General features: G+C 40.5%; 4 protein-coding genes across 10 annotated transcripts in view; all 4 read left to right on the top strand.

The window, feature by feature from the left end:
• Window positions 1–215: 215 nt before the first annotated feature.
• LOC135167794 (uncharacterized) lies at window positions 216–13266 on the top strand. 3 transcript variants are annotated; one of them, XM_064131344.1, is made up of 5 exons: window positions 216–331; window positions 1305–4179; window positions 8759–9403; window positions 9541–9820; window positions 9919–13266. In XM_064131344.1, the coding sequence occupies exons 2-5, from the start codon at window positions 1345–1347 to the stop codon at window positions 10509–10511; spliced, it is 4353 nt and encodes a 1450-aa protein (XP_063987414.1). In that variant the 5' UTR covers window positions 216–331; window positions 1305–1344; the 3' UTR covers window positions 10512–13266. The 3 variants fall into 3 exon arrangements, with proteins under 3 accessions (XP_063987414.1, XP_063987415.1, XP_063987416.1); XM_064131345.1 differs by lacking the exon at window positions 216–331 and adding an exon at window positions 354–582; XM_064131346.1 differs by lacking the exon at window positions 216–331 and adding an exon at window positions 632–832.
• A 264-nt stretch (window positions 13267–13530) lies between these two features.
• LOC135168061 (transcription initiation factor TFIID subunit 10-like) lies at window positions 13531–14561 on the top strand. Of its 2 annotated transcripts, XM_064131913.1 has the most exons (5): window positions 13531–13688; window positions 13765–13925; window positions 13982–14046; window positions 14110–14313; window positions 14389–14561. In XM_064131913.1, the coding sequence occupies exons 2-4, from the start codon at window positions 13818–13820 to the stop codon at window positions 14309–14311; spliced, it is 375 nt and encodes a 124-aa protein (XP_063987983.1). In that variant the 5' UTR covers window positions 13531–13688; window positions 13765–13817; the 3' UTR covers window positions 14312–14313; window positions 14389–14561. The 2 variants fall into 2 exon arrangements, with proteins under 2 accessions (XP_063987983.1, XP_063987982.1); XM_064131912.1 differs by having other exon boundaries at window positions 14110–14561.
• A 475-nt stretch (window positions 14562–15036) lies between these two features.
• Window positions 15037–22329, top strand: LOC135167812 (OTU domain-containing protein 7B-like). Of its 4 annotated transcripts, none has more exons than XM_064131382.1 (9): window positions 15037–15177; window positions 16313–16349; window positions 16782–17019; window positions 17604–18019; window positions 18880–19257; window positions 19716–20038; window positions 20312–20470; window positions 20538–20616; window positions 20749–22329. In XM_064131382.1, the coding sequence occupies exons 3-9, from the start codon at window positions 16797–16799 to the stop codon at window positions 20848–20850; spliced, it is 1680 nt and encodes a 559-aa protein (XP_063987452.1). In that variant the 5' UTR covers window positions 15037–15177; window positions 16313–16349; window positions 16782–16796; the 3' UTR covers window positions 20851–22329. The 4 variants fall into 4 exon arrangements, with proteins under 4 accessions (XP_063987452.1, XP_063987449.1, XP_063987450.1 ...); XM_064131379.1 differs by having other exon boundaries at window positions 15042–15181; XM_064131380.1 differs by lacking the exon at window positions 15037–15177 and adding an exon at window positions 15225–15667.
• A 1571-nt stretch (window positions 22330–23900) lies between these two features.
• Window positions 23901–26786, top strand: part of LOC135167805 (protein Fe65 homolog) — a 94599-nt gene continuing 91713 nt past the window's right edge. Inside the window, exon 1 of the mRNA XM_064131365.1 lies at window positions 23901–24032. The gene's annotated coding sequence lies outside the window, so the exon portion shown is untranslated. The remainder of the gene's footprint in view (window positions 24033–26786) is intronic.

Here is a 26786-nt window from a genome sequence, read left to right on the forward strand (position 1 = left end):
TGACCCATAAAAATAATGTCTATGTGATGGAAAAAAATTCGCCCTCAGAATTTGGCATTTTTTTCAGAAATGAAAAGGAAAGAATTTAGGGTCGAACCTAACCTCACTTCGGGGTTATTCAGGGATTTTTTATAAATAAGAACAAGCTCAGGGCTTCGCTATTGACGATTGTGTGCCTGTTGTCATGCGCAGTGGCTGAAAGCTGGCTTTTTAATAAACCAATACACCTGTACCGTAAACGGGGGGAAGCACGATGGTGCCGTCAGTCTCGTTAACGTATGGACGATAACGCAAAATACTGTGGGATGAGTTGAACATCTCAAGGACACATGTAATTACCGATATAAAAAATAATCTAACCTTGAGTTGTGTGAGTGTGATGGGAAGTGTTTCATCGAAATGCATTGCAATTAGCACAATTGCCTTTCACTTGCACTAATTACGTCACCTAGTGGTGAAAACATCTCTCATTTCCTCATTCATAACCTTAAATATGTCTCTGACGTTGTTACTCACTCCCGTGTTTGTAAATAAGTACCAAATCGAGATGAATTTTCACGGACAACTCGTCGAGTTGTAATCGTAAGTCTGAGTAATTGATTTGTGAGGTTATGAGAGATTATGGGGACTCTTGGAGATCTCGGGCTGTGAGGGGTTTGTTGGTGTGATTTTTTTTTTCTCCTGGGGAGTGAATGTTTTGCTGGGAATTCCTTGGGACTTCTTGTGCCTATGATTTTTACGGATGAGTGATCTTATCAAGATCGTGTGAAATTAGAACGATGGGAGTGCGGGCCGAGGGGATGGTGTGATAGTTGACGGTTTTTAAAAGAAGGTGTGGTCAATTTTTAAGATTCTTCTGGGGGTTGCGAGGTGACAGGCTGATAAGTCGGTTTCGCGGGGGTTTCGGGATTAAGTTCAGTGGGGGAAATTGATTATTATGAGCTGATTGGGAGATTATTGAACCTTGATTCTGGGTGATTCGATCGTTTGAGAGGATTCAGTCGTGGAGTGACGATTATTGGAGTTGAGGGAAAATTTTTCTAGCTTTAAGTGAATAGATGTTTGCCTGAATCTCGAATGATTGAAGTTAAATTCAGACTGTCATTTCTGAAAAGTTCAATTTTCACCTCTGAATTGAGCTATTTTCTCTATTTAAAAAATATTGTTGGAGAATGAGCTCTTAATGACTTTTCCAATTAAGATCATTTCTTTTCGATCGATGATGTATCATGTTCTAGAATTAATCTAATGACAGTCGTAAAATCTGTAGCAACACGGTCAATCGTTCTAAATTCTCATTCCAGAGGCACTGATACTCCCAAAATCATGTAACCACCCTCTGCCATGAGCGGCCAAGACCTCCAGGAGCACTCATACGTGAAAGTGCTCTACGACTTTCAGTACAAAACCGCAGAGGGTCGTGAGATAGCCATAAAGAAAAATGAGCGGCTGTACCTTCTCCAGAAGACGAATGCAGACTGGTGGCAGGTGGTGCGAACATGGGAGCAGCGCTCCTTCTACGTCCCGGCGACCTACGTTCGAGAAATATCAAAAACATCGCGGAAGAACTCGGACGAGGAGCGAGACAGCAGCTTTGAGCCACCAGACCATCCAAAATACAAGAGTATGCCAAAGGAGAGTCACTCAAGTGCCATGAAGAACGTTAAAAAATGGCTGGTGAACGCAATGGATACCAAGCAAGAATCTTCCAAGCATTCCTTCACAGACGACTCCTACAAGCACAACGCAATGGACTACCAATCCCGTGCTGAGTTGAAGGTCGGTTTAGCAGCTATAAAATCAAAATCCCTGGAGCGAGACAGAAAATACGGCCAGAGTGTCGAGGAGTCCTCGGACTCTCCGAGGGAGCGAAAGCAGTCGAGAGAGGGTTTGAAGAAGCTTCCAGAGGAGAGTGATACGGCAAAACCACTGACAAAAAGCTTCTCAACGAGTCCAAAATCCTTCGACATTCCTTCCAGGATGGAGATGTCCCTCCAGGATCCCTTTCGCAAGGAGCTCAAGAGCTCCCTAGACCGGAGGCGAAAAATATCCGATAACACAGACTACGATAAACTGATAAGTCAAAATAAGGAGGAGACGAAGAACCGGAGAATTCGAACTCGATCGTCACGATCAGACGACTCCCAGATCGACAGCGATTACGACGATAAATTTGATCGCAGGAAATTCGAGAAGGCCCACAACATCGAGGAATCAGTGAGTAAAAATAGGAGCAGTAGAAGTCTGGAGCTGGAGGCCCATCAGTTCCAGAGGACCGAGAGGAGCCTCAGCCCGAAGCCAACGTATGGTAGGCAGCTGACGATAGCTGGACACATACCCTCTGACAACGATGACGACGATCACAGAATTCTCAACGATAAACGACGGACCTGGGCTGTCGAGGAGCTCATGTCAGAGCTGACGCAGATGTGCAAGGAGAGGGGAAGCAACAAAAAGCCGAATATTCAGATCAAGAGTACGGAGATAAAAGGTTTCGATCCTCTTGACAAATTGACACAAGAACTCCACGAAATGAATCTCCTAAAGTCCGAGGGCCACACACCGACTACACCGGGTGATTTCAAGTCCAGCTCACCGATGAATATCTGCAAGATCTCCATCAATTCAGAGGAGACCAGCCCCGAGCAGAGGGGGAGGGCTCCCCTCGAGGACGACGAAAACTCCAATATATCGGAGACATCGGATATCTCGACTGAGAACTCACAATCGAAAGCACAATCGAGGCAGAGGAGAAAATCACCGAAGTCGGCCTTCACGTTCAAGAAAACCGAGGGAATAGTCTCGACGAAGCCCCTGCGTTCACCAAAATCCCCGAAGATACTGGACGAGTACAATGAGGCGAATATTCTCAACGACGTATCCCCGGATGAGTTGATCGATGACGTTCAATCGTTATCTCGCGATAAGCCAGTATCGAGTCACTATCCAGAGACGATTCACTCGAGTCCCGATGCCCTAGAGAAGCCATGCTATTCGAACATCAAATCCCAGGGCTCCGACAAAGTTAAGATGCGGCCAAAGTTGAAGATTAAACAGATGGAAATCGGAAGTGAATTGAAGTTGACACCGTCACTGGAGAAATTGGCGAGTGAGATTAAATTTCAACCGGCTAAACGTAGTGGTGATATCGGTGAGACAAAAATCAGTGAGAGTTTGAGTGACGAGGGACACTACGATGACAGTGGTATACAGGAGGGTATAGACAAGTCTGATGACTCCTGGAGTCGACTCGATCCACCAGAGCCACCGAGGGATTACGCAAAATTTCGCCACAAGCTCGAGTACACTGGGAGCTTCAAGACGAAACGAGAGGGGAAGTACTTTCGTCGACGAGAGGAGGACTCTGACGATGATGACGAGGGGAGTTGGAAGAGGGGATTGAAGAAGAGCTCGACGATGCACTGTGCGACGATACCAGATGCCTATCGTCGATTCAGGAGAGACAATGATTTTAAATCGTTGATGTTGATGTCGAGTAAGCGGAGGAGTAGGAGCCTGGGGGATTTGAACTGCCTGGAGGAGGATGAGGACGATCAACCGGAGGTGTTCAGCCCCGAGAAGTTGCCTGTTAGCAAACCTGTCCCTCTGCCGAGGACCAAACTGCCAGCGAAGCTGGACAAGCTCGAGGGGAGGGTTGTGCCACTTCCGAGGAGGATTCACAAGCGTGAGGAGGGTTTCTCCGAGGATGATGTGTGGGTGCCCAGGGCTGACATCTACAGAAATACCAGGATTCGACCTGGGGATATTAACATCGAGTCCAGCACTGCTGTTGGGTTTAAAACGCTTCTGTGCACGTCTGACAGTGGATCTGATAATTGTTTGCAATCGAAAGATCTGTTGTCCAGCAATGATGGACTGGATCACTGTCGGGGTGACAGGGGGGGAAGGAAGATGAGTACTGGAAGGAAGGAGGGAGACAGGGGGAAGATCAGGGAGGTGGATGAACAGGTGCTGAGCTCCAATGCCAGCTCGGAGGCACTGCAGAGCCAGTCGGAGTCGGAGGTCACTGCGGCTTTTGAAGGATCTTCACAGCCTAGTCCTGTACATCGGGAGGCCGAGGAGGGGTATGAGTGTGCCATCGACCTCCCTCCAGGGTGGACCCAGAAGTTTGATGATATCACTGAGCAGATCTGCTTTGTTAATGAGGCTGGGGATAGGGTGAGTGCTTTGTTTAATTTTTTTTCATCAAATTTCGTCTTTTCCTGGTCAAAGCCGCTCGAGGAAAAATTTCAGTCAATTTTTTTTTATGAAATTCTTCTCAAAAATAATATTCCCATAAATGTCGACAATTTTGACATGTGTATTCCCCCGAAAATTGTTTATTTACTCAGCTCCCAACATAGAACGCATTAGGAATTATAACGAGCCAAAATGTGTCAACCTTTTAAGATAAACACATGTGTGTTACGGACACACATACCCAACCCTTCTCTCACACAAGTACAATTTATATTTCGTGGTAATTTTATGGATGTAATTAGTGAAACCCATGGCGATGGCTGATGACATCATATCGAGTTAATTGGATGAAATGTGTGGAGAGAAACGCACGTTTTGCGCACATCAGGGATTATTATATGATGCGTCAAGAGCGTTGTTTTGTCTCCTTTGCGAAGGGTCGCGGAGTTATACTTGACCCGAAGCTGATTGAATTCGTCATGCGTCTGGGCCAATTGGCCGATCACTTTAACTTTGACATGTCCCTCATGATTATCCGTAGTTTACGATAATAAATAATAAAACGAGGAAGAGGAAATTCTTGAAACAATGAAGAACAACTTTGGATTTATCTTACTGAGTAAACAAACCATTCGAGGCAGTTAGCCCTTGGACGGATGTCAGGCCCTTCCCGAAAAAAAGGCCAAACGAATTCCGAGATGAAACCGACGATAAAAATTACGAAAATTGGATTTAAAAAAACTATTAAAAATAAATGGGAAAATTAAACAAATCAAGGAACATAAGGGACCATTTGGTCTTCTGTCCCTTCAAATAAATATAACTCAAATACTTCTTTTGTCTTGAGAAAAAAATTAAATCCCACGACGTTGACATTCTGAATAACAAACGACTAGTTCACATATTTTTTACATCAATCGAAGGAAAAAAAAATCTATTCCTGGCCGCGGATAAGATAAGACGAATTGAGAATTTATCATCCACTTCGTGAATATCCCGAAGAATTCCCAATACATCATGTCAGTCGTCCCCTTCAATAAAACGCAACAGAGGCCTTCTGTTGCACCCGCACGACGTCACAATCATGTAAGGAATATATCTGACGTACGGGCCGGGCCTGGGTCGCTTTTCATTTTGATACCAACGTCCCAAACTCCCTTCTCCCCGCCTCTCGTGTACCCCTCATCCACCCCCGCGTTTAATTTAATCCGTGTGCGTGCGTATTACGAGGCCCGCCCGGTTTGAAAATACATTGGCACTCGTAAAACTAACTGGCTACTGGGCTGTTTGGCTTGTCTCGTGAATCACATGTGCATATGCCTCGTCTTCTCCTCAGTAGAGATCATTCAGTTCTCAAACAGTCCGGACACTTCAGTCTCTGCGTTACGCTGATGCTTACGACGTTGTTTGGGACAACTGACACGTTCATTAAGATAATTTACCAGTGGTTAATTTACTAATGTCAGTGAACTCAAAGAGTGACGGCAAATTGTTATTTAAATTTCGGAATTTGGGGATTATTTATGGAGATCGTTGCCTGGGACGTTTTTTTTGCTGATTTAATTTTTTAAAATTAAATTTCAAAGTGAGGATGAAAGGAGATACTGAGTTCATTAACGTGCGGTGCTGGGTGATAGAAAGTCAGTGATCTCTGGATTTAAAAACTAACGTATAAGAAAAAACCCACCCCCCACCTGATCGAACTCCCGCCCAACCGCAGACCTGATATTTTCGAATCAATTTAGAAATTCGATTAAGCTACACCGGTGGTGAGCTCCAGAAGCCCTGAAATTCCGAACATCTTCTAAAAATACACCCTTCCGCCTCTCTGATACCCATTATCGCGTACCTCCCACTATCACCGCTGTTAAATTGCAAGAGTACACCCGGTGGAACCCTCTCAGCTCGCAGTAAAGCGAAGCAATAAAAAATCTATAATAAAACTAAGGTAGCAGCGAAATAAGACAATAATAAATAGTTAGAACACATCCAGCAGTGAGCCATCACCCACCACCTGTTCTCCTCTAAACCCCGATGACAAAAAACTAAAGTCCTGAAGAGCAGCAAAAAAAAATCAGTGAAGAGGCCCTTTAAACCTGGAGAATGTAAAAAAATCCAAGAAGACAGTTCTTCCGACGAAGCAATTACAACTCTCCTATTATTATCCATAAAAAAAAATCTACAAGTTTCCAGCGCAAGGATGTGGTTACGAATTCCGTCGGTGAGGTCATAAACCAGAGGAATTCATCGTATCGCCGCTCGTTATCATAATATTCCCCAACAATGGACGAGGAGACGTGCGTTATGGAGGAGAAGAGTCTTCTCAGTGTTCACTCGACCATCAGATCAAAATCCCATTCGCAGACTAGCCTGTCAGGTTTTGCAACAGCCGATGTGCCGAGCTACACGTGGCTACCAGACGATTTGCGAAAAAAAATTATTGAGAGCTGTGAGGACGTCAGGACTCGCCAGGGTTACCCCGTGATTGATTGGCTTCGGCAAATTCGATCAAACAGCGATTTCTACGAGGCTGGAGGTGCCAGTGACAACCAACGGACAACATCCTTCCTGGATGATACCACTGACACTGATTACGTAGAGTCACTTGCCTCAGCAGCTGGGGAATCAATCGAACTGGATGATATCACTGAAAATCCGGATATTGTCTGTAAATATTATGATGATATTGTCGCTCGCTGTGAGGAGGACTTATCGTCTCAGTTTTGTGACGAATTGTCGGGTGATAACAGCGAGGGCGTCCTCACGAGCTCCGGGAATAGAAGTTATCTAGGAAATTGTATGGGCGAGAGCTTCAACGAGAGTGGAAATATTCAGGGATCAGTCATGAGTTCCAGGATTGTCTGTTGTGTGGAGTTGATTCAGAATGAGAGGGGATTCTACTTCGAGAAGTTTGGAAATGACTCCGGGGAGGACCTACCGGATCTTGCCATTGTTAATGATGACGATTGTGCGGTTAAATCCTGCGAGAGGTTCCTGGAAGACGCCACCAGTGATTTTGGAGAGTTTCAGAGACATTTCCCGGAGGATATGAAGAGCTTCTGTGGGGACAGGAGGGAGTCCTTGGGTGGGGACAGTCAGGCTGGAGGTGAGGAACGTTATTTGGTTCAGTGCGAAGTGGAAGTGGGGAATCTTGGCGGAAGGTCGGGGAGTGGTGCCTCGGGCTGTGGAGTTTACCCGGATAATCCAGGGTTTTGCGGTGATGGGGAGAACGATTTCGAGTTGGCTGGTGGAAAGGAAAATTCCAGTGTCAGCTTCGCTGAGTTGGCAGAGACTTTCAATAATTTTCATGATCTCCAGGAGGTTGATGAGGAGGTGGTGTACGATGAGGTGGCGTCTTCCGACGAATTACTCTACGATTCATGCAATAATTCCGGGAATCTTGATATCGAGGAGACGGGGTACAAATACTTTGGATCTGGGAGTTTGAGTCAGCAGGGGCTGATACTGGAGTGTGATGAGGACACCTCGTTCGAGGGAAATGAGGAACATATTTACGAAAATTTGTGGGGGGCTCGGGAGGGCCATTGCGTGGATGATGGGTCGTCCTCCCCGTCTGCGGGGACCAGAACCTCGGAGTTTTGTTCCCCTGATTGTGATCGGCAGGAGACGGTTGATCAGGGGGACGAGGTGGTTGGGTTCAGGAAGCGAAAGGGATCCGCGGGGAGCGATATCGAGGCGTGGAAGGAGCTGTTGCTCTTCAGCTGCGATGATGAGGATGATTTTACGAAGGTATTTTGCGGATTTATTGAATAGGTTTTTTGTGGGAACCGGAATTGATTTTTTTCGCAAAAGTTTATCGTCTCATGAGTCATCGCTGTGAGGAGAAGTCGTTCTGTATTTTATTCCGGATGATTAGAGGTTTCTACGGACTGAGCTCCGGAATTTTTAATTATAATTTTCTAATTCTCCCGGAAATTACCGAGAAATTTCCATCAAAATAAATTTTTCACCGGGATTTAACAGCTCCGGCTGTGCTTCTCAAGATTATTTTGATTGAAATTTAATCCTTGTGCTTCCTAGAACTGACGTATTTCATCCGAATAACCGAAATTGATAATAATAATGACAGATCAAGTGATTTCTTGTGAAAGAATTCAAAATATTTTGAGAGTCTATGGCATATCCTGGGGAGTTTCTCTCATAATTTTTGTTCCTCATTAAATATTGAAAAAAAATCTGAGCTTACGGAACTGTATTCGTCCACTAGGGCCCACGGACACTCCTGATTTATTCTGCGAAGCCCTGGGCTAAAGGGGAGTCCCAATCTTCCGTCATAAAAAACCGCACATATGGGCTGTGATCACGGCACTTATTCCCATACGATATTTTTAACATCTGAAAGAAATAATTACATAGATTCGAATGAAAAGAATTAATTCAAATTCAAAGCGTAAAAATATTATCAATACGACTCGTCATCCCCTAAAAATATAATCCCTTTTAAAAAGAGCTGAGGGCTCTAATAAAAAATACCCCGGAGATCATTTCCATTCCCCCAAATCAACGAATTTATAATAAAAATTATCGAACGTTTCAGTGGTTTTCGTCGAACGATGCAGAAGGTAAAATATACTTTTTCGAGGAGAACAGCAACGAATCATCCTGGCTACTCCCTACGATATCCCCTGGAAAGTCCCTCCCGAAGGCAGTCCACCAGAGTGAAGAGAAGCTCGATAGAACGAGTACATCAACAAACGATGTATCCCTGACAAAAAATACATCGAGCACGTCACTTCCAGCGAGCCAGAGCCTGACGAATCGTGATCTACCATCGAAAAAATCAGGAACGTCCCTGAATGACTGGCCCCAGTTATTCGATGGCAACATGAGAGTACTCAAGGAGGGAGTGATAAGCCGAACTAAAATAACGGAAAATGGAAAGAAATTGAGAAAGAACTGGAGCACCTCGTACGCTGTTCTGACAGAATTATTTTTATTATTTTTCAAAGACGCCAAGACATTCACAACTGTGATGAAGAGTGGCCAATCATCGGTGGTGGCCAAGCCCGATATATCTGTTGATCTTAATGGGGCGTTAATTGAACCCGGAGAGAGAGCCAGTAGTAGGAAAAATGTGTACATGATTAGCACTGTACTCGGACTCCAAGTGCTCATTCAGAGTGATAACACTTCATTGGCGGCTGAATGGTTCCAGGAGATTCATGGAGTTATAAGGAAATTGGTATGGATTGAATGTTAATTTGTTGATTAATTTTTAATTCCGTACTTTAAGCCGGGGGGAAGGATAGAGTGATATAGAGGGCCAATTAACCAATTTATTTTCTTGAAAATGACTTTCGTTCTCCCTACGATTTTCAGCCATCGAGTTCTCAATCCCAAGCGAAACCCTTCGCCGGTCCAGCGCCAGAAATGCGCAAAACTAGTAACAGTAAATCTCCGGGGGATTCCAAGGCTTCAGAAGAATCGAAACGTTCGTCGAAGATCGCGCGATCGAAATCGATGAAGATGAAGGGACTGGACGATTCCCTGGAGGATCTCAGTGGCACCGAGAGACAGACGAAAATCAAGGCAAAGCTACGGAGATTTTTCCTGAGACGTCCCACTGTCGAATCTCTAGTTAAAAATGGAATTTATAAAGGTGAGATTCCATTGATCATTCGCAAGAAATATATTTATATGTATTCCATATTAATTATTTATCCCCTTTCTATTCGCTCCGTAAAATTATTATTTCAGATGAGCCAGCATTTGGTTCATATCTCGCCGATGTATGCCCCCCCGAGCATCCCCGTGTTCCTGTATTCGTTAAAACCTGCATCGAAGTCCTGGAGAGTAACGAGGACAACATGAAGACTGATGGATTATACCGTGCAAGTGGCAACTTGAGTCAAATTCAAAAAATTCGCCTCCAAGTTGATCAGTACAAACTCAGTGTTCTATCCCAGGAGGAGGATGTCCACGTACTCACAGGTGCCCTTAAATTATTCTTTCGTGAATTGAAAGAGCCCCTAATACCGTCGAGTTTTTTCAAAGAGGCATTAAACGCCAGTATGCTTAAGAAAACATCAGCCAAAATTCAATCCTTTCGAGAGATTGTTAAAGCTTTACCACCACCCAATTACGATACACTACAATTTTTATTGAAACATCTGCTGAAAGTCACGTCTTATCAGGAGTACAACAGAATGCATATACCAAATTTGGCTATTGTATTTGGTCCAACGCTTATGTGGCCAGCTGAGGAGAGTGCAAACATGGCTTTAGATCTTATGCAACAGAATTTAGTTATCGAATGCCTTTTGTCCGAGTACAATAAGATATTCAAATAGATTTAAAAAAAAAAACAATTTAACGAAATAAATGAAATTATTTATTTTTAGATGATTGCCGGTTGATTGAACGTGAAAGTATGATTAACTCATTCATTCGGTTGACTTTTTTTGCATTGAGAGGAGCAGAGAAATTTTTTTTTTTTTTTGAAAAAATACTCCCAGAGGTTGTGCTTTGAAAATTACTCAGAAATACGTTTCATTATTTTTTTCACAATTCTGTGTCGATTGTGAGCCACATTTGAGGGATTATAATTATTATTAAGCGTTGGGAAAATATATTTTCGAGATTTTACACGTGAAATTGAATTATATACGTGGGTTGAGGGATTTCTCTGCTCCCCTGGGTCGGAAATTTATAATTTATTTCATTTATTTAATTAAAATCATTCCAATTCAACGCTAGAAGTCCCTATACTGAGTGTTGCCGGAGAGCCAAGTATTTTTTTAGATTAACGATTTAATAACGAGAATTATGATAACTCGAATGGAAGTTATTAACTAACGAATTGCTAAATTCGTTAAAATTCCGCGTATTCCTTATTTTATTATTGGAATTCCTGCGAAACCTACAAAAATGAAAACTTGTGCACAAAAATTATGAAACTAATTTTTTAAACTAAGGGAGGAGGAGAAAAATTGATATATTTGAAGAAATGTGAATACACGTTAACAACTCGATTGTAATTTATGTAAATATCCGATTGAAAAATATTTTATCGATAAATCATCAAACTCTTGGACAGGTGAGACGTAAATTTTAATTGATATGTCACTAAGCATCATATTTAGAGATTATTTTTCTCGTTATCGTGAGAAATGAAGGGCCCGATGGAATTTTTCTGTGCCTGAATACACATTCCCAATTGCTATCGTCGAAATACTGTTCAAGGGTTTCGATTATTAATGAGAATACCACGCACGTTTATTCGTATCTAACATGTTCTTCATACTGCAACAAATCGATAATCACTTGAAATTATTCATACGTTTTTTTCAAACTACTTTTCAAATTGGAACCAAAAACAAAAATCAGAGGAAACCATAGGAAATGTAGGAGAATGTTATCTGAAGATTTAGGGTCCGAGAGAGATTGATTATGAGAGATTAATCAGTAGAAAAGTGATGAAATGATAATTTATGTTAATTATTTCTATTCTCCGGTTGTCGAGGATTTTATTTGAAATTTCATTCAGGTAAAAAAATTTTTTACAACAAAGTAAGGGTCTCTATTCATAGCTGAAGTATTCAAAATTATCACGAGACATTCCACAAAATTTCAATTGATTTCTGTCAGTTCTGAAGTAATAAAATTTCTAGTTCTGATAATGACTGCATAATTATGAATAGTTTCACCACTCGACTACTGAAATAATTGATTTATCACTGTTACTGTTAGTGCCATGGCAGATGCCATTGGTTAAAGTTTTGAGATGTAATATTTTAATGAATTTCAACGCGTCCATAAATAGTTAACTGACGTTGATGATTATTAATACTTGAATTCTTTAATTAATTCTCAGATAAATTAATGAACGAAATTCCGCTGAATTCTATGATTGATTGATGTCGTATTCAAGAGAATAAAATTGATAACAACGTTCTTCAAGTGAATCCTGATGTTAGAGATAATGAATAGTTGCCTTAGTGGTTGTTTCAGCATTAAAAAAAATTTATTCCGGATCAGTGTAGAAACTGTGAATATCTTCACATTTATTGTAACAAAGAGAAAAATTATTGAGATGTTCTTATATATCGGTTCGACAGAGTGGAAAAATTTATTGCAATGTTCGATAAATCGTGAGCTATATTTATTTTTATAAAGGATTATATCGTCGCTGGGATTGGAAAGATCAAGAGAGATGGACAGGGGTGACGATGGAATAATGATGGATCGACAATTTATCGAATCCAGTTGAAAACAATCCTATGATATTTTATTTCTATCGATTCTCTCATGCATGTCTAGACGAAGGAAAATAGGTGTTTTAAAGTGAATAAAAATAATTCTCATTTCGCTTCTAACACTTCCATTCCAGTGTAACGAGGAATTACTGAAATTTCATGAGTGTATTTCTTAAAAACCGGAAGTGTGATAGATCGTTTCATTAGCACATGAATCAGTGGTATTCGATCCAGTTTTAGGTTTTCAATTTGTCGGAGAATATTTAAAAAAATTATCAACGTTTTAGAGATAAGACTGTCGATTTAATATGTGAGCAACTTCCAACAAAATGTGTGGCAAGTATTAGATGAATAACGAAACAAATAAATGATAAAGTAATTTCCCATAGCTTCCATTAGTTTTTGGGTTTAAAAAGAATCAATGGAATACGAGAAGATTAAATAACTGTAATCGTTGAATTCGTGCTTGAGAGTTTAAACGTGCAATCAAACCAGATGAAAATCCATAATAAATATAAATTTAAATGAATAATTGAAGATACGATGAATCAGATTTTATAAATATGTATCATTAGAATGAAAAATATCAATTATTTTTATTGAAAATTTTACTTACGTTCTTTGTTTCACGGTTTGAGGTGAGATTTGTTAGTTAATTGAATGCGTTATATTTTGTATTGATTAAAAAACTTTGTACCAAGAAATATTTTTGTCCTTTTTTTTAAATCCATTTTTTTCAGATTGTTTTTGAATTGTATTGTGTTAAGATGTAGTGTTTTCATTGTACATGACCAGTGTGCAGTACATACTCAGAATAAAAGTTATATTTATTGTTATTAAAGATAAACAATATTTTTTATTTGGACGTGAGAGGACTTTTCTATTTATTGAATTCATTTACTATGATTTATCGATTTCTTCTGGTAATGAGAACGTGTGATCTGGAACCTTCAATATTCCGCCAAAAATTTATTTGTTAATGATATTTGGTTTGATTAAACATTGTTAACTCTTAAGGAATGATGTAAACGAAACCTGCATGATCCACAACTGAATTATGTTGACTAAAGGTAAGTCTGTGACATACGAACTCGATGAAGAGGACGCCACTTTAGGTCATGTTATTTTTTTACCTTTCTCGTATGACAGTTCTACCACCGAATTATAAGATACCTCCTGACGTATGATTAGAACTATTAAAGGGCCTAATACCCTACGTGCTCACTAACTTCACTCGACTACTTTGTTTATCAATCCAACAAAATATTTAAGGTAACAATTCTGTTCTCCCATCATAATATTTCATCCAGCGAATAAATCCACTAACCAAACAACTAAAATATCTCAGCAACCAATTGATAGTCAATTATTTCTCCTAATGAGGAATTAAATAATTGCACAATGGCATCAGACAACCTGGACCCAACCATATCATCTGTTGACGAGGCGAAGAGTATGGGTCAGCCACTGTCAGACTTCCTAGTGCAATTGGAGGATTATGTACCAACAGTAAGTTCCCTTTTCTTCTTTAATTACGAAAATCATTAACAATTGCCTCTGTCCAGATACCAGATGCAGTAAGTGAATATTATCTACAGACAGCAGGATTTAACACCACAGATCCTCGAATGTAAGTCCCCCAATAGTTATTTCTCTGACAAAACTTCTCTAATAAGGATACTCTCCCTGTCAGAGTTCGATTAGTCTCCCTGGCGGCTCAAAAATTCATCTCGGAAGTAGCTAATGATGCTCTGCAGCACTGCAAAACCAGGGGAGCTAATCCGTCAACAAAATCAAAGAACAAAGATCGGAAATACACCTTAACAATGGAAGATCTCACTCCAGCTATTGCTGAGCATGGAATTATCGTCAAGAAACCTCACTATTTTGTATAAAAGTTACGATTCCTCAATATTTGTAATTCCAACCTATCAGCTTTACCGGAATTTACAAACTCTTCATTTTTAATCAGATTTAATTGTTACTCCACACAATTATTACAAGATCGTCGTTTGTTTATTACTGAGACTCAACCAGAGAATAAAAAAATGAATCCATCGACCTTTCCAGCACACTCAGGACACCCAGAACACAACGACAACAGAATGTAAACCGTTTTACCAATTAAACAATTGTTTTTATGAATTTTAACCTCCATCCTAACCTCAAAATATCCCCATAACGAAGGACAGAAGTTCGAATCGACGAATAACTATTGCGATAGTGAAAACGTACCATAAAATCCGAGTTCTCCCACTAGAAACCTAAATTTACTTATCGTTTTCAATCGTAAATATCTTTTTAGACGCTCACCAGTCCACGCCTGCGCACATCCACTCCCTGCGCGTACACACAGCTTGATGATTATTTCCGTATTTTCAGGTGGGATGCCAACTCACTCGAAGTAACAACACTTCCGATAGTGAGTACATACCATAAAATCCGAGGTCTCCCACTAAAAAACACAATTTATTTATCGTGTTCAGTCGTAAATACCTTTTTAGACGCTCACCAGTCCGCGCATGCGTCCGCCCGCGCCCAGCGCGTCCTCACGGCTTGCTGCTCACTTCAGTTCGGACGCCAATTCAGTCGGAGCAACACCGCGTCGGTCGCGTCTGTCGTTATGACCGACGCCGTTTGTTTATAGCCTAATAATTAAGGCTAATTGAGGCCATTTTGCCATTAATGCGCAGAATATCAACCCACCAGTATTATTTAACCACCAAAACTCATTTTCGTGGGGGTACCAACAGTTCCGGTGGTGAGTACGTACCATAATATCCTCTTTCTCCCACCAAAGACCACAATGTTTTTCTCATTTTCAATCGTAAATACGTTTTTCGACGCTTACCCGTCTGCGCATGCGCCCGCCCGCGCCCAGCGCGTCCCCACGGTTCGCTGATCACTTCAGTTCGGACGCCAACTTAGTCGGAGTAACAACGCGTCGGTCGCGTCTGTCGTTATGATCGACGCCGTCCGTGAATAGCCGAATAATCAAGGCTAATTGAGGCCATTTTACCATCAATGCGCATAATACCAACCCCCCCAGTGCATTTCAACCACCAAAAATCATTTCCACCCCCTGTTATCGCGGTATGAAGTCCCAACAAATCGCCAATTTCGTTGCATTCGTGGGTGAGCGTGCAGTTTTTCACGGTCCATTTGTAACGCAAAATAGGAATCAATTGGCCGGCCAGAGAGCGACGTTAATCGCTTAACTCCAGTGATTGGTCTCCTCATCTGGCTGAAAGGTTTGCATTAATTAATTCATTATTTTGTCATGAGTTTATCACACCCCTCCTGAACGCAACCCACGCATAACCCAGTGTTCGTTGAATCTCGTATGAAACCTGTTGAGGTAATGCTTCCGAACTGGCGGGCACTCATGATTTATTATTATTGTCATATATATTTTTTGTTTTCTCTTTCTCGACTATTTTTCACCTTGAAACACCGAAGGCTGTTCGCAGCCGGTGTGCACGTACAGCTATTTTTATAACGCAACCGGTGCTCCCCTCATCTGCATTCAGATTAATTGGTTGTATCAGTGGTGGTAAATTGTGTCTGTGAATTGTGGAATATTTAATTAGTCTCGATCATAATCAAAATAGCCTTTGTTTTTGCACGTTTTATATGCAATTCTTGGATCAAAGTGTTTATGGATTGACTGGGAGTTTATTTTTCACTGGTGTTTGCCAGTGAGTGGGTGAATTTTACAGTTAAATACGTGAATCGCATTTTGTTTATTACTGCGATTGAAATTAATTCACCAATTTCGATTGGTCGGCTTGTTATTTTTATTAGCAACTGCTTTGTGGTCAGGTTGATGGTGGGTTTGTGTGTACTCTCAAGGTTTAGGAGCGATAAAAAAATTTATTTGGCACTTGATGTTGCAGAGCTGATGCGGAACGACAGGGGGATATCATCAGAAAGGTGAGTTGAAGGGAATTGATTATTTTTTGGTAGATAATGACCGTAAGAAATTGAAGTTGTGTATCTGGAGCCCATGAGGGTCATTACGAATCCAAAAATAAATGAAAAATGGCTGGGAATAATTCATTGTTGACGAGCTCAAAATTAATCCATCAAATTAGATGAGTCACTTGGGATTACTCATCAGTTTTTGGTGAATATCTCAAGATCTAGGGGGGATAGTAAAATTTTTATCAGGACTTTTTTTGTGGGGGGAATCAAGGACTACAAAAAGTGTAATGATGAAAATTTCGTCATCTCTGATAGATCGGGAGATATTACTCGAAAACTCAAATCAGATGAGCCCACTTGTCGTTTTAGCACTTCGACAGGGATATATTCTCTACAATTGCTTGGGAGTAGTGGAGATTAATCCACCACGTGTGATTGCAGACTTCAGACAGTGGGATGAGTGGTGCAGTATCCATGTATGATGGATTGGAACCAGAGACAGGGAGTAACAATGTCACCCTGGCGCCAGGTGGTGCGACGAAGAAATTGGCACGAGGTATATCTCGTGCCACTGAGAATGCTGCCATCGTATCCCATGCTAGGACACAGCTGGTGTCATTTGGGACTGTAGATACACCTGAGTTTACGTTTTCCTTGCCAGATTTGTCGGTTTACCCTGGTAAGTGACTCATTTATTTGAGATTGTAGTAAGACATTCGAAGGGAAATCGGAATAAATCGTTTCCATCGGGCTCAGGGTAATATCGACAGTGCAAATATGTCATCTGGTACCAAAAGAGACTGTTGGAAGGTGGCAATGTGATAATTAACTAAAATACATCCGTGATTGAGATTGATAACAATTAGTTTGGTGGATCATAAATTTTTACTGGCGATGACAAAAGTGTAAGGAAGTTTATTTCGGTGTAATGGAGAGATGAACAGATATCGCGAGCCAGGAAGTTCATTTCAGCAGGGTCTCTAGCATGAAACGTAGTGGTTGACTTTAGACTCCAGGGTCTGATGAACATTAGGGGGAAATTTATTCATATTGGGCGAAAACATAAAAAATTGGGTTTTTTTCTTATCGGTACTCATCCATAATGTATAAGGGATTATCAGGAATATTTTAAGAATTGTTATCTCTGATAAATAACGGAATTTCCTCATAAAAATATCTCCTATATAAAAAAAAATCACGATCTACATTTTATGGATAAAAGCATGTAACGACAATTAGATTTTTTCAATTTTTTCCAATTAGATTCCTTCCGTCAATTCCTGGAAAAAGATTTGATAGAGGGGGGCTGCTTGACGTCCTTGGAGAATGCAGGGAGATTGAATTGGTGGTGTGGTGGTAAGAACAGTGGTACACGTGTACTGTGGCCATTGGCAACAACCGGGGATGGAAATTGTCTTCTCCACGCAGCTTCTTTGGGCATGTGGGGCTTTCACGATCGATTGTTGACCCTGAGGGATGCACTTCACAATACATTGTCGAAGGGTGAATACAGAGATGTACTCTTTAGAAGATGGAGATGGAGGCAGATGGGTTTGAATGCAGCCGCTGGCCTGTCTTATACGGAAACTGAATGGTTAACCGAGTGGCAGGGTATTGTGGAAATGGCATCGGCGAATCCACGAGGCCAGACGGCGACGTCTTATCAGAGTCTCGAAGAGGTACGAATCAAACGGATATTTCATTTGGTCATGAATTGGGAGACAAACGTAATTATTGAGGGGGTGGGGTGGTACCAAGACATTAACTTTGATGACTTCTCTCGTATATTTTAATTTCGCTACATTTAGGCCGTGTTTTAGTTGTTCAGAAATTTATTATCAATTTTTTTATCGCTCCATAAAATTGTAAAGTTGTCAGAGCCTCCGGAACATCTGGGGAAAACCTCAGACCCGATCGCTTTTGCCCCGTATAATACGAGGAATTGAATTCTTTCCTATTTTTAGTTTTGAAGTGCTTCTAGCGCAGCAGTTCTCATACGATTTCTTTTTTTAAGTTACGCCACACTCTGAAGAATATTACGCAGTCGTTTCACTCATGAATAAATTATTTTGAACATGAGGAATGTTTCGTGGTTCTGTGGGACTAGAAATTCATAGCTTTGATGCCGTAATCTGCCATTTTTTTTTGTTCATAAAAGTTTGATTGCGTCAGTGAAATCGTCAGTTATTACAAATGAACATTTTAGAATATTTTTTTTCCGGAGCTCTTCGGTTTTTTAGATACATTTATCCTTGTGAGATAAAACAATACCCAGAGTCACGTTACGAGCGTTTATCGCACGCCTGGAAATATCAGTCCAGAAATTTTTTGTTGTTATGAATCGATGGAAAATTCCTACTCCAATGAGAATTATTGATGATTTTTAAATTAACTAATACCTAACACAACAATGGCAACGACTTTAATTTCAGTAATTTATTAATTAAAGAATTTTCCGTCGAGCGATATTATCCAAATAATAAAATTATTTTTTTCAATGATAAGAGAATGGGTTTGTCATGTTAATTACTCTTTTCAGGTTCATGTTCTGGCATTGGCGCATGTACTACGCAGACCAATTATTGTCATTGCTGAGACTATGCTGCGTGATTCCGAAGGTGTGGCCTTGGCACCAATACCGTTTGGTGGGGTTTACCTACCGCTGGAAGTTACACCGGAAAAGTGTCATCGTACACCGCTACTACTTGCTTACCATTCGGCTCATTTTTCTCCACTGGTAACCGTCGATGGGGGTAATGATTTTGGCGATGGGGGTGGATCGGTTGAAGGGGTTAGCATACCACTTGTTGATCCGGACACGGGACAACTGCTGCCTGTTTTATTCGCCGTCGATCCTGGCCCCGATTGGGACTGGAGCGTCAGCTCACAGGATCTCTTACCTTGTCGACAGGATACGGTGAGTTTTTTCGTTATTTTGTTTAGATAATTGAATTTCTGAAGAAAATTTTTTTTAAGTAAAAAATGAAGACTAGGGGACATTACTCAAATGGAAGAACGATTTGTAATCCATTAGGTGATTGGGGGGCACCAAATTCAAATAATGATAAGCAATTAATTGCTTTTAAATCTGTAATTTCCCTTTGTTTGATGGGAGATTATTCAGACCCGGGAAATCAGTCATTGACCTGGAGATATCGAGCAGAGTTTCAAGAAAATATTGTATCGATCCAACAAACCAGATGGGATTGACATTTTTACGTGGAAAATAAATTTATACTGATTATTATTATGTTACGGATGATTCACTGAGCAAATATTAGTCATTCACCTCTTGACAAGTGGATAATTACATGTGATGATGATTCATGACCGAAATAAGTAATGGAAACCAAGACTTTTTGGGTTTTGTTCCAGATGGAAATTCTTATTAGAGATTATTTAGACTGTGAATATCAGACATTAACCTCAGAGGATTTAGAGAGACTCTCAGAGACGGACGGATCGAGCTCCAATAAGAGTAGAACAGCTAGACAGCTCTTGGGTGTTGCTAAGCAATTTGGATCAATTGGAAAGTCTGTGAGCAAAAGACTGTGGTCAATGGCTAAGAGGCCAAAGAGCCCACCGGCATCATCCACTGGTGCTATAACGGAGGGTGTATTGTGTGTGAGATTGAAGAGTCGACGCCATCAGTACGTGGATCAAATGCTCCAGAATTATCTCCAATGTGCCCACTCAAGGTACCTATCTACCATAATTAAAGACAAATTAAAACAATAACAATTTGACAGAGAACATTAATTTATGTTCTTTCGACAAATGAGACAAAAATTTTAATCGATTGGATCTGTAGTGTGGATGAGAGGGGGTTCCTGAAGAATAATTAAATATCGTCAGTATCCAGTCCCCAATTGTAACTGATTACCTTTTCCAACTCACCCCCTCAAAACTCTCCAACAGTCTAGTTTATAACCCCCATTCTATCATCATTACCTCCATTATTTTAATTCCAGATACTTGGAGACACATCAGAATGACGCCTCGGGGACTGAAATGAATTACGGGGCGGGTAAATCCAAGTTTTACGCTGCCAGCGATAGTGGTAGTCACGCCAGTGTCAGTAAACTTCAGCCAAAAAATACAAGTAGAGATCGTACCCTATATCTCTCCAGGTAAATGCGAATAAATTAGATTTTCCAATGAAGATATTAACAACTCCATTTTATCTTTTTGCTCCAGGTCAACATTTTATAATAACGAAATAACACCGGAGGACGCGGAGACACCGGAGGGATGGAGAAACGTTGATGTGCACGATGTACGTTGAGCAAAAAAACAATGTCATCCCCAACAAAGCAATTAAATGGAATTTAATTAAAATTCGGTGGGGGGGGGAAAAAAATAGCGATAAACATGAAAAAATAATTGATTGGTTTTGTTAATATTTCAGAGTGTACCACGTGAGTGTCGCAGTGAGCATTGCCAATTTTTTGGTTCACCAGAAAATCAATACTACTGTTCGCAGTGCTGGGCAAGTCGTAGACAACGATGATGAGTCTGTGTAAATTCATTATTTCCTCTCCCACGGTGACCCCATGACAATAACCCAACTATTTATTTTGCCAACGTTATTGAATAAGTCTGTCCAGTCCCCGCGAGTCCCAGGTGATTAAAAAAAATATTATTACATAATAGAAGCATGAGGATGTATAAATTTTAATGAGATTCTCAGAGTTAATTAATCGTAAAGAGTTAACTATTGATTATTTGTTCAGCAACGAATTGCGTTGCCTTTTCACGTTTGAGCTTAAATGCTATTTCCAGTGATTTAGCTTTAATTTGTTAACAATTTTGGGTAGGTGATTCATTAGGTTTATAGAATTTTAGGAGAGGTTTATCAATCGAGCTCGACGTGTTCAAACTACGGACGTAACCCACTGATATTCATAAACCAGAGATAAATAGTAGTTTAGAATTACTTGTTTAATTATCAGTTTCTAGTGGGTATCGGTCTAAGTGTCCAGGGGATGATTCAGATTGAAATATTTGAGGTATAGAGTATTTAATGCCTGGGGACAATCAATTGAGACTTGAATAATATTATGCACTGGTAGATTTCCAGTTTCGCGAGGATAATTTTTTTTTTAATGCAAGACATAATAGCAGGGATTTTTACTGAAACTTTTCAATTCGTAGAATTTAATAAAAAAGTATACACAACGTTTTCTGTTGAACTTTATATCCTCAGATGAGAGATAAAGTGAAATAGAGTGGAAAACCCAAGAAATCCCACTCTATTTAAGGAAAATGGAAAACCTAGTCAGTGGTTCTCAATTAAATTCTTATATCCAACCGGATCAAAGGAGAATTAAAAATTTTCAGTAAAAACCCTCAGCAAATTCGATAGTTACTCTTCTGCTATTTTGGAAAATTCTCCCTCATCAATTTTTCAATTTTTTATTTGATCCCTTTATAGTCCTCTTCTTTTTACCGTAATACAATCCTTTTTCCTTTTTTGTTCTTCCTCCAATTTTATTATCAAAATTCCTCTCCTCCCGGATATTTAAACTGATAATCATTTTGAGTCTCGACAAAAAAATGAAATTAATGTTACGATTAAACACGTTGATATGTGCCTTGTTTTTTCGTATAAAAACCAATATTGAAGACAAAGAAAAATACTCGAACGTCGAAATGACCCAAACATCACATATATATTTTTTTAAAAGCTCTCGCTGTGAAAATTCAATTTCTTTGAATCAACTCTTTACTTCACAATGATTTTTTGTTCTACTTTACGTCAATTATGACATTGTCTCTGCCGAATTAGTCTGACCCATTTGTCGACCTTCGAATTAGACGATAATTAATGATTAATTGATAAATTGATGATATCGACTCTCAACGAAAATGTTATATCAATAATTTTTCGTTAACTATTTGCTTGAAAAATTTAATCATTAAAAATGCAAATGATTAAGATTATTCTGTCAACCTGTGTGAATAAAATGTGAAAATATTTTTTTAACAATTTCTCATTTTCTTGTTCCTCTCATTCCAGGCGAATAGATATATATGATCGTTGAGGAGAGCGAAGTTTAAGGGCGGAGGGGCGATAGATAGCACCCCAGAGGCCCAATTGCCCTGTCTGAATGTGACAGGTGAGGTACTTTACAACATACATAAAATTGTAATATGTGATTCCCTGAGAAAACTAACGGAGGAGGTGAATTTTAGTCACGTCATTTGACTGGCATTCCGCCTCCATTAGTGCTATAAATCATAATATTTTGCGGGGAGTTTAAATACGGGCTTATTTCCCATTTAATGGCTCGCGCATGTCGAGAATAGCTTAGAGTACCGGGGTAAGGAGGGAATCGACAGTCGGGATGAGCAGAAAAAATTAGGAAATCGTGGTCAAGAAAGAGAAACGAGACTTCAGTAAATTTTCATCACGACAGTCATTACCAAATAATTAATTTTACCGCTCGTGTGGAACAAATCCTTTTAAAATAATTAAAAAAACAAATTTTAACGATTAGAATGCTCCCATTTGGAAAAAAAATTAAATTAATGAAGTTTCATTTTATATTTATTGAAATGAAAACTTATATTAGTTTTTGCTGCGAGTGTCGGCAAAAAATGGCCCCGTTGTTCGGTTTCCGGGTTTCATTTGGGTTCTGATAAAAGGAAAAATGTTATACAGAGCTAAAGTGAAAGTTTGACGTGGTATTTTGAGGGAGGAGGGGCAATGAGAGACGCGGTATACAGTGAGGATATGGTAGAAGCTTCCTAAAATATACAGAAGAGTATACCTCGTGTATATCGCACTGCTAGGGGGACTTTCCTCTTGGGTATCACACTCGTAAAAACTAATGTCACGGGGTATACATGTATAGGGGATACTGAGTGGTAGGGAGGAGGACGAAAGGGAAAATAGAGCGAAAGGTGAATGGTAATGGTGGATGTGCGAAGGATACTGAGTCGTTTCCAACTGAGCAAACGTGAAAATTGCTATCACACGATGAAATGAGACCAAATTCGGACCATCTTCGCTCATCCACTCAATTATTCAGTACTACTGCGTATGAGCTGACACTCTGGGGGAGTTTTCATTTTTTTTTGGTCTCGTTTGGGTGCAACAAACGTGGTGCGCATTGCAGAAAAATTTTTTAAATTCAAATATTGCTCAAGAGATAATTAGGGGAATTATTTTACTATTTTATCCTCGTTCATCATCATTATAAATAATAATGATAAATATTTATACTTCGTAGGGGGAAATGATGGGTGAACTGATCACTCGGAAATATTTCAAATTTATTGAAAAAAATTGCTATATTAGATAAATTTAACCTTGACCCAATGATTCTCTTCCCCCAAATATAGAGTCATTATCCCAAGGCCGAAAAAAAAACCCATCCTCCAGCTCCCACGCCAAAAACTACGTCGTTTATTTAGAAACTCCACCTGCAAGCTGAGCAAGTAGAAATACAGATCTCAATTCCGACGTAATGAGGCACATAAATATCCCGGAGGAATACGATGGGATGCACCGGTGGTGCGCAAGTGGATATGGAACCGTCGAACGGTACTGCGATAATTCTCCTGTTTCCCCATCTCCATCACCCGACTCTGGAGCAGCATCAACACGTACAACGACGTTGGAAACGTGTTTTGTGGATGGAGTAGGGTCTACAGAGTGTGTAGAATGTGCATTTCAAAGTCACCAAGGTAATAACATCTCGCAAAATTCAGTTCACTCGGAATATATTTTGGTATATACATGCAGATGTTACGTTTTCGTGTGGTCGGAAACTGTTTTACTTGGGCCCCATGGGATTGAGAGATATCTGGTGGGGACACGATCATCTGACGTGTACTGAACTCAATTTTACTTGGGTGAAAGAGGGCGAAAGTTATTAAACTTGTTCGGTAGCATTGAAAAAAGGGGTGGGCGATGGTTTTTAATGGAGATAAATGTTCAGGAAAAATTATAAACATCGCAGTATTTATTTTTTACTGAACATTTTTCCCATTTGATATATTTATCCAGGGAATGATTTCAGTCAATTGAAAATTTATTTTGGATAAACGGATATTCATCGCCTTGTGCAAATGGGGTTGTAACCCAACCCAGGGAGATTCATCCCCAACAATTAATATTGCGAGAGATATTGGTCTCTGCGTGTACTTTATCCCCAAGTGGGAAAGGAGTATCACGTGGCCGGCGGTAATTTGCGGACCTTAATACCATTCTCCTCGTTTGTAACGTACTACTGAAGGGGGTAAAGAGGAAAGAGGGATTGCTCATCCCTCTCCCTCGCTCCTCTGACGCTTCAAAGTTAGTACCAAACCGCATTGTCTAATCGAGGGGGTGTGCTTTAACATCCGAACCAGGGCAGAAGGTATATTGCTGGATCACGTGAACGGGGGCATTTGTTCGGGTAAAATTTAGACGGGCAAGAAAACGAATGGACCTAGAGGGTGAAATGATGCCGGGGCACGTTGATTATACGCGAATGTAGTTGGTGAAAGGGGAAAATTATTGTTAAACGCTATTTGCATAGAACATGTCATGGCAACAATTTTTTTTATCACATTTCGTTGAATAGAAAGTCGAATTTAATCAGCCGATTTTGCACTAAAAACATTATTTGAACTGAAAGGAATATTTCCTCTATAGAATATTTTTTTTTAATATTTTTTTCTGTGCGAAATTCGGGGTGGGATATAATCAGTGGTTATGGTCCGTACTGAACAGCCCTAATTTCCTTGATTTCTTCCTTTATTAAGGAATCGCTCAACTGACTGAATATTCTTTATTCTCATGATTATTATTAATTATTAACGGAGGATATCGTTGAATTTTTAAATCTTTTCATGACATTTTCACTGAGAATTTCGCCCCCTTTTTCACCTCATCAAGGTCAAATAGGCTGAATATTCCATGACCACTATCAAATGCAGATATCCATTTGTCCCATCAGATAATCATAACCACTCAACATCCATCACGCTGATCGTCCCCCCTTAACAACAATTTTCGACGTAGATTACCCATAAAACATTAATCGCGATGCTCTATTGGACTTTCAGTGTGTAACTAGGAATAAGCAGTGACAGTAATTGCGTTGCATGGTGCCCTATATGACATACCAAAATTTTGCCACGACATTTTAATGGTTACGCGTTACCCCGCTGAAGGGACCATACCTTTCCCGTTCATTTTGCATCACCCTGTTTATACTGCATTTATCCCACTCGTCCCGACAATAAATGTAGGGTAGTGCCTCAATTACCCGCAATTATCTCGATGCGATATTTATGAAATGTTTATCAGAGACGGTTTATTGTATTTCCATTGGAGATTGTCACGTACCGAGAAAAATGGCTTATTTGGATCAAATTAAAATCGAGTAATTGGTAGCTGGGGTGATAAACATTTTTATTTGGATTTTTCGGGTCAATGAAATTGCAAATTTTATCAAATTTTTAGTAAAAAATAGGCAAATCCTTTTTTTTCTTAGTGTAATACTTTTTCTAATTATTATTCTCTTTCTCTATGACGTAAAAAAAAGTCTAATGTCCTAATAGTTCAGACTATCAAGTAGAAAGTATTAGTTATGTGGGGTTGAGCAGGTGATTGAAATAAGATTCACGCCAGTGCGGTGGTCGAATATTTTATTTCCCCGTTGAAGATACAATGAATGATTGCCCAAGGTAGATCGGGAGTAGTGTGTCCGAGGAAGGTAGAGGAACGACTGTGTAGAAATCGGGAAGAGTGTGGGCTTATAAAGGAAAAGTGTAGGAAAGGGAATGCCTTGGGATCCCTGATCTAGGGTTCGGAAGGCGCCGGTTCTGGGGAGTTCCCCAGTCTCTAAGTAATGGTTTATTGGTTGTAAATGACCAGGGTTTGGGGTGTTCCCCAAACTGATGATGGTCGGTGGGTAATTAGCCTCCGAGGGTCAGGTCCGGGGCTAGACTCGGTTGGGGAATTTCCCATCGAGTTGATGGGGTGTCCTGGCGACACTGTCACCACAGTACCCCCCTGCCAGTGATTTGGATCACGATGATGATGCTACTGTCCTGCCTGGTAGTGGTTGGTGAACCTGACGCGTCTTCCTGAGCGCGTTGTTGGTGGTGTTGCTGGTGGTGGTGGTGGTGGCTCTGGTACTTCCGGCTCGGGTGTTGCTAAATTCTGGGTGGCTTGTTGGAGACCTGCTTCATCGTCAGCGATGACATAAGCTGGTTTCAACCTGTCGATGGAGACGTTCACGTCCTTGCCCCTGATATGGATGGTGAACGTCTTGGCGCTGCGGCGGATGACCCTGTATGGACCTTGATACGGCATCTGGAGAGGTCCTTTTGGTGCGTCATGGCGGACGAAGACTTGCTCTGCCGTGGCTAGGTCTTTGAACACAAAGGTTTTGTGAGCTCCGTGTCTGTTGACCTTAGCCGGGCGCAGGTTGGCAAAGTGCTGGCGAA

The sequence above is a fragment of the Diachasmimorpha longicaudata genome, chromosome 12 (genome assembly GCF_034640455.1).
Source record: "Diachasmimorpha longicaudata isolate KC_UGA_2023 chromosome 12, iyDiaLong2, whole genome shotgun sequence".
NCBI classification, from domain to species: domain Eukaryota; kingdom Metazoa; phylum Arthropoda; class Insecta; order Hymenoptera; family Braconidae; genus Diachasmimorpha; species Diachasmimorpha longicaudata.

Bases quoted from the DNA above. Each gene is read 5' to 3' on its own strand.
- LOC135167812 (XM_064131379.1), top strand. From the start codon at position 15,102: ATGCGCAGAATATCAACCCACCAGTATTATTTAACCACCAAAACTCAT. The intron at 16,350-16,781 runs GTGAGTTGAAGG...GTGTGATTGCAG, and splicing joins AGGGGGATATCATCAGAAAG to ACTTCAGACAGTGGGATGAG. The intron at 20,471-20,537 runs GTAAATGCGAAT...TTTTTGCTCCAG, and splicing joins CGTACCCTATATCTCTCCAG to GTCAACATTTTATAATAACG.
- LOC135167794 (XM_064131344.1), top strand. From the start codon at position 1,345: ATGAGCGGCCAAGACCTCCAGGAGCACTCATACGTGAAAGTGCTCTAC. The intron at 4,180-8,758 runs GTGAGTGCTTTG...CGAACGTTTCAG, and splicing joins TTAATGAGGCTGGGGATAGG to TGGTTTTCGTCGAACGATGC. The intron at 9,404-9,540 runs GTATGGATTGAA...TACGATTTTCAG, and splicing joins ATGGAGTTATAAGGAAATTG to CCATCGAGTTCTCAATCCCA.
- LOC135168061 (XM_064131912.1), top strand. From the start codon at position 13,818: ATGGCATCAGACAACCTGGACCCAACCATATCATCTGTTGACGAGGCG. The intron at 13,926-13,981 runs GTAAGTTCCCTT...GCCTCTGTCCAG, and splicing joins TGGAGGATTATGTACCAACA to ATACCAGATGCAGTAAGTGA. The intron at 14,047-14,109 runs GTAAGTCCCCCA...TCTCCCTGTCAG, and splicing joins AACACCACAGATCCTCGAAT to AGTTCGATTAGTCTCCCTGG.